The following is a 5,455-nucleotide window of genomic DNA, read 5'->3' on the forward strand; positions in this document are numbered from 1 at the left end:
TTGCAAAACTCAGGTTTAAATTGAAGAAAGTAGGGAAAACCACTAGACCATTCAGGTATGCCCTAAATCAAATCCTTTATGATTATACATGCTTATACAGTGAAGGTGACAAATAGGTTCAAGGGATTAGATCTGGTGGAGACAAAGTGCCTGAAGAACTATGGACAGAGGTTTGTAAGATTGTACAAATGGTGGTGACCAAAATCACCCCAAAGAAAAAGAAACGCAAGAAGGTAAAGTGGTCGTCTGAGGAGGCTTTACAAACAGCTGAGAAAAGAATAGAAGTGAAAGGCAAGGGAGGAAGGGAGAGATGCATCCAGCTGAACGCAAAGTTCCAGAGAACAGCACGGAGAGACAAGAAAGCCTTCCTCAGTGATCAGTGCAAAGAAATAGAGGAAAACAGCAGAATGGGAAAGTCTAGAGATCTCTTCAAGAAAATTAGAGACACCAAGGGAACATTTCATGCAAAGACGGGCTCAATAAAGGACAGAAACAGCAAGGACCTAACAGAAGCAGAAGATACTAAGAAGAGGTGGCAAGAATACACCAAAGAACTGTACAAGAAAGGTCTTAATGACCTGGATAACCGCGATGGTGTGATCACTCATCTAGAGCCAGGCATCTTGGAGTGTGACGTCAAGTGGACCTTAGAGAGCATCACTATGAACAAAGCTAGTGGAGGTGATGGAATTCCAATTGAGCTATTTCAAATCCTAAAAGATGATGCTGTTAAAGTGCTGCACTCACTATGCCAGCAAATTTGGAAAACTCAGCAGTCGCCACAGGACTGGAAAAGGTCACTTTTCATTCCAATCCCAAAGAAGGGCAATGCCAAAGAACGTTCAAACTACTGTACAACTGCAGTCATTTCACATGCCAGCAAGGCAATGCTCAAAATCCTTCAAGGTAGGCTTCAACAGAACATGAACTAGGAACTTCCAGATGTACAAGCTGGATTTAGAAAAGGCAGAGAAACCAGAGATCAAAAAGCCAACATCCACCAGATCAAAGAAAAAGCAAGAGAATTTCTGAAAAATATCTACTTCTGCCTCATTGACTACCCAAAAGCCTTTGACTGTCTGGATCACAACAAACTGTGGAAATTTTATTTTTAGGATTGGGCTAAGCAGCTTTATTAGAGAAAGTCAAGACTACAGAGGACGAAGGGTTGGCACTGGGCCCTTCTTGCCCAAGGTGGGCACAGCACTGGCAAAGCGGTGGTTGTGCGGCATGTGCCTCGTGATCCGGCCGGTCTTCTTTTCTCCTGTTTGGCCACCTTGGGAGTCTGACTTCTGGCTTTCCTAGCACAGGCCCAGGAACCATGGGCTTTACCTCCAAGCATGCAGCCAACTACTTCCAGAGTGCCCAAAGCCTCCACCCCACACTGGCCCGGGGTAGTCTCATCCTCTGGGGGTGTGCCTGCCAGGAGCAGAACTTGATTTTCTGGAGGGATGCACTCCAATGAGGCTGCCTGAGCCGTGACCTGGGCGACAGCCTCCTGGTCGGTCACCTCGAGTGTATGGCTCCTGGGCGCAGACTAGATCACGGACACCATTGCCTTACTGCAAAGACGGAGTCAAGAAAGAGCTGGAAAATTCTTCAAGAGATGGGAGTACCAGACCACTCTGCCCCCTGAGAAACCCGTATGCAGGTCAAGAAGCAACAGTCAGAACCAGACATAGGACAATGGACTGGTTCCAGATAGGGAAAGAAGTACGTCCAGGCTGTATACTTTTGTCACCCTGCTTATTGAACTTCTATGCAGAGTACATCATGGGAAATGCCAAGCTGGATGAATCACAAGCTGGAATCAAGATTGCTGGGAGAGAAATATCAGTGTTGGATATGCAGATGATACCAATCTAATGGCAGAAAGTGAAGAAGAACTAAAGAGCCTCTTGAGGGTGAAAGAGGAGAGTGAAAAAGCTGCTTTAAAACTCAACATTTAAAAAAACTAAGATCACGGCATCCGGTCCCATCACTTTACGGTTAATAGATGGGGAAAAAAGTGGAAACAGTTGCAGATTTTAATTTCTTGGGCTCCAAAATCACTGCAGATGGTGACTGCAGCCATGAAATTAAAAAATGCTTGTTCCTTGGGAGAAAAGCTTTGACAAACCTAGACAGCATATTAAAAAGCAGAGACATCACTTTGCCAACAAAGGTCTGTCTAATCAAAGCTATTGATTTTCCAGTAGTCAGGTATGGATGTGAGAGTTGGACCTTAAAGAAGGCTGAGCGTCTAACAACTGATGCTTTCAAACTGTGGTACTGGAGAAGCCTCGAGAGTCCTGTGGATGGCAAAAAGATCAAACCAGTCAATCAGAAAGGAAATCAATCCTAAATATCCATTGGAAGGACTAATGCTGAAGGTGAAGCTGCAATACTTTGGCCACCTGATGTGAAGAGCCGACTCACTGGAAAAGACCCTGATGCTGGGGAAGACTGAAGGCAGGAGAAGGGGAGGACGGAGGATGAGATGTTGGATGCATCATGGACTCAATGGACAGGAGTTTTCGCGAGCTCCGGGAGACAGTGAAGAACAGGGAGGCCTGGTGTATTGCAGTGCATGTGGTCTCAAAGAGTGGCACATGACTTAGCAACTGAACAACAACGGGTTTTATAAAACTGCTGTGGTTAGTTTACAGAAATACAATCGACTTTTGTTCATTTTTGTTCAATGACCTTGCAAAGCTCATTACTTCTGACTGTACCTGTCCACGTGTACCACCATATCATGTGCAAGGAGCACTCTTTCACTTCTTCCTTGGCTATCTCCATACTTCCCACACTTTTTTATTGGTTTATTCTCTGGCTAGGATTTCCAGAAGAAGACGACTTCTAGAAGCTGTAACTCTGGGCATCCTTCTCTTACCCTTAGCATCTCAGGGGTAAGACTTAACACTCTAGGAGAATCCCGTGGACGGAGAAGCCTGGTAGCCTACAGTCCACGGGGTCGCAAAGAGTCGGACACGACTGAGCAACGGAACAGAACACAGTGTTAGCGGTGGCCATTCTTTATCAGAAATAAGAAAGTCCCTTTATGTGTATGTAAATTACGACACTAAGTTTGACCAATGGCCTAGCTCTCCATCAGGTCCGGCAGATAGAGATGAACACTACCGCCTCCGCAAACTAAAACCGCAGGGGGATTGGGGGGGTCTGGTAGAACCGGAACACGATTGCATTTAGGAATATCTGCTGCTGGTGCTGCTGCTGCTAAGTCACTTCAGTCGTGTCCGACTCTGTGTGACCCCATAGACGGAAGCCCACCAGGCTCCCCCGTCCCTGGGATTCTCCAGGCAAGAACACTGGAGCGGGTTGCCATTTCGCTCTCCAGTGTGTAAAAGTGAAAAGTGAAAGTGAGGTCGCTCAGTCGTGTCCGACCCTTAGCGACCCCACGGACTGCAGCCTACCAGGCTCCTCCGTCCATGGGATTTTCTAGGCAAGAGTACTGGAGTGGCTCGCCCTTGCCTTCTCCTAGGAATATCTAGGGTGCACCAAAGGAAAAAGGAGCCTTTGCAACCAGAATGTTCCATGGCTTCCTCTACGCGGCGGTGAAAGGTCACGGCACATGCGTAAACACCGACGGAACCGTGCGCGCCCGACACACGTTGCCATGTTCGTCCGGCCTTGATCCAGCGGTTTAAGAAGTAGGGGTTGGGAGGGCGCTTCCGCGGTAGGCGGGCGGGGCAGAGCCTTACTCCACGAGCTCGAGACGCAGGAGCCCGCAGACTGGCCCGGAGACCAGGCGTTCCCGCGGTCGGGTTGAACTTGGCGCGCGGGGCGGGGCGGGGCGGGGCCGGGGGAGGGCCGCGTCGGCCCGGCGGGGCTTCCGCGCCGGCTTCGCGCAGGGCGGGCGCGCAGGGTCTTCGAGCGCGAACTGGCGGCTTCTCCCTGGCCTCGGCCTCGACCCCGACCCCGCCGGCCCCGGGATGCTGCTGCGGCCGCGGCGGCCGCCCCCGCCCGGGCCGCCATCGCCCGCCAGCCCGGACCCCGAGCCGCGGCTGGCGGGGGGCGCCCCGGAGACCCCGCCCCGGAGGCCGGCCTCTCCCGGCGCGCTGGCGGCGCCCGCGCCCCCCGGCTCGCCCACGTCCCCCGGATCGCCCGTGTCTCCGGGCTCGGCCCAGCGCACGCCCTGGAGTGCGCACGAGACGGAGCTGCTGCTGGGCACGCTGCTGCAGCCCGCCGTGTGGCGCGCGCTCCTGCTGGACCGCCGCCAGGCGCTGCCCACCTACCGCCGCGTGTCGGCCGCGCTGGCCCGCCAGCAGGTGCGGCGCACCCCGGCGCAGTGCCGCCGCCGCTACAAGTTCCTCAAGGACAAGGTCCGCGACGCGCACGGCCAGCCTCCCGGGCCCTTTGACGCGCAGATCCGCCAGCTTATGGGCCTCCTGGGCGACAACGGGCGCAGGCGCGGCCGCCGCCGCTCCCCCGGGCCCGGACGACTCCCGCGCGGCCGCCGGCCGGCCTCCGCCGCGCTTGCCGAGCCGGGTAAGTGGACTGGGGTCGGGGAGGGCGCGCCCCAGGCGGAGGAGCGGGGGTTGGGTGCGGTTGCGCCGCAGACGGAGAAGGGGGCCGGTGCGCCCCCGGCAACCGGCGGCTCCGCGTTCCAGGCGCCCCGCCGCTGCCCCCGTCCCGAGAGCTCGACTCGGATCCTGCGTGGACGCTCAGGTTCAGCCCGTCCCCACCCAAGTCTGCGGACGCGCCCCACGCCCCCGGCTCCCCGACGGCGCACTGCACCTTCACGCCCGCGCCTGGCCGCCCCGAAGAGCCCGAGTCCTTCCGCGCCCCCGGGTCGCCGCCACCGCCGTCCCCGGGTGCTGCCCGGGAAGACCTCGACTCGCCCCCCGGCCGCCCGGAGGAACAAGCGCCCCAGCAGCCCGCGCCGCCGTCGCTGAACGCCGCCCTCCTGCAGACCCTGGGGCATCTCGGCGACATCGTGTCCATCCTGGGCCCGCTGCGTGACCAGCTGCTGACCCTGAACCAGCACGTGGAGCAGCTGCGCGGCTCCTTCGACCAGACCGTGTCCCTGGCGGTAGGCTTCATCCTGGGCAGCGCCGCGGCCGAGCGAGGCGTCCTGGCTGACCCGCGCCCGTGAGGCCTGTCCCTCCGCGGTCCCCGCGCCGGAGGGCCGCCCTCTCAGCCCTGACCCTGCCTGCTGACACCCCCCGCCCCAAGCCTAGCTGTGTTCAATAAAAAGATCGCTTTTTCTGACTTAATCCTGTGTGCAGTTTGCGCACTGGGTAGGAACACAGGGCTGGAGATAACTGGGAGGTTAAAATGGCCTCGGGACCCTGGGGAGGGGCCCAGCTGGGATTCTGCCAGGCCCCACCAGGCCAAGGAGGCCCGTCTCCCGTCGGGGTAGGGCTGTGGGCACGTGGAAACTGAGCTCGGGGCCCGCATCGCATACCAGCGTTCTCCAGGTCTCCAGACCCTGCTTGCCAGGACTTCCCAC

At 56.4% G+C, this 5,455-nt stretch overlaps 1 protein-coding gene across 1 annotated transcript; it reads left to right on the forward strand.

Moving 5' to 3' along the window:
- The first annotated feature begins 3,802 nt into the window (after nt 1–3,802).
- UTF1 (undifferentiated embryonic cell transcription factor 1) lies at nt 3,803–5,182 on the forward strand. The gene is made up of 2 exons (XM_055424346.2): nt 3,803–4,491; nt 4,614–5,182. Exons 1-2 carry the CDS (start codon nt 3,936–3,938, stop codon nt 5,096–5,098), a joined length of 1,041 nt encoding a protein of 346 aa, XP_055280321.1. The 5' UTR covers nt 3,803–3,935; the 3' UTR covers nt 5,099–5,182.
- The last annotated feature ends 273 nt before the right edge of the window (nt 5,183–5,455 follow it).

Source organism: Moschus berezovskii, chromosome 12, assembly GCF_049115385.1.
Source record: "Moschus berezovskii isolate FMDL1 chromosome 12, NW_MosBer_1.0, whole genome shotgun sequence".
NCBI classification, from domain to species: domain Eukaryota; kingdom Metazoa; phylum Chordata; class Mammalia; order Artiodactyla; family Moschidae; genus Moschus; species Moschus berezovskii.

What these genes read in the sequence shown, in the direction of transcription:
- UTF1 (XM_055424346.2), top strand. Translation starts at nt 3,936, where the DNA reads ATGCTGCTGCGGCCGCGGCGGCCGCCCCCGCCCGGGCCGCCATCGCCC. An exon ending in CGCCGCGCTTGCCGAGCCGG is followed by an intron (nt 4,492 to 4,613) that starts GTAAGTGGACTG and finishes TCCGCGTTCCAG; the next exon opens with GCGCCCCGCCGCTGCCCCCG.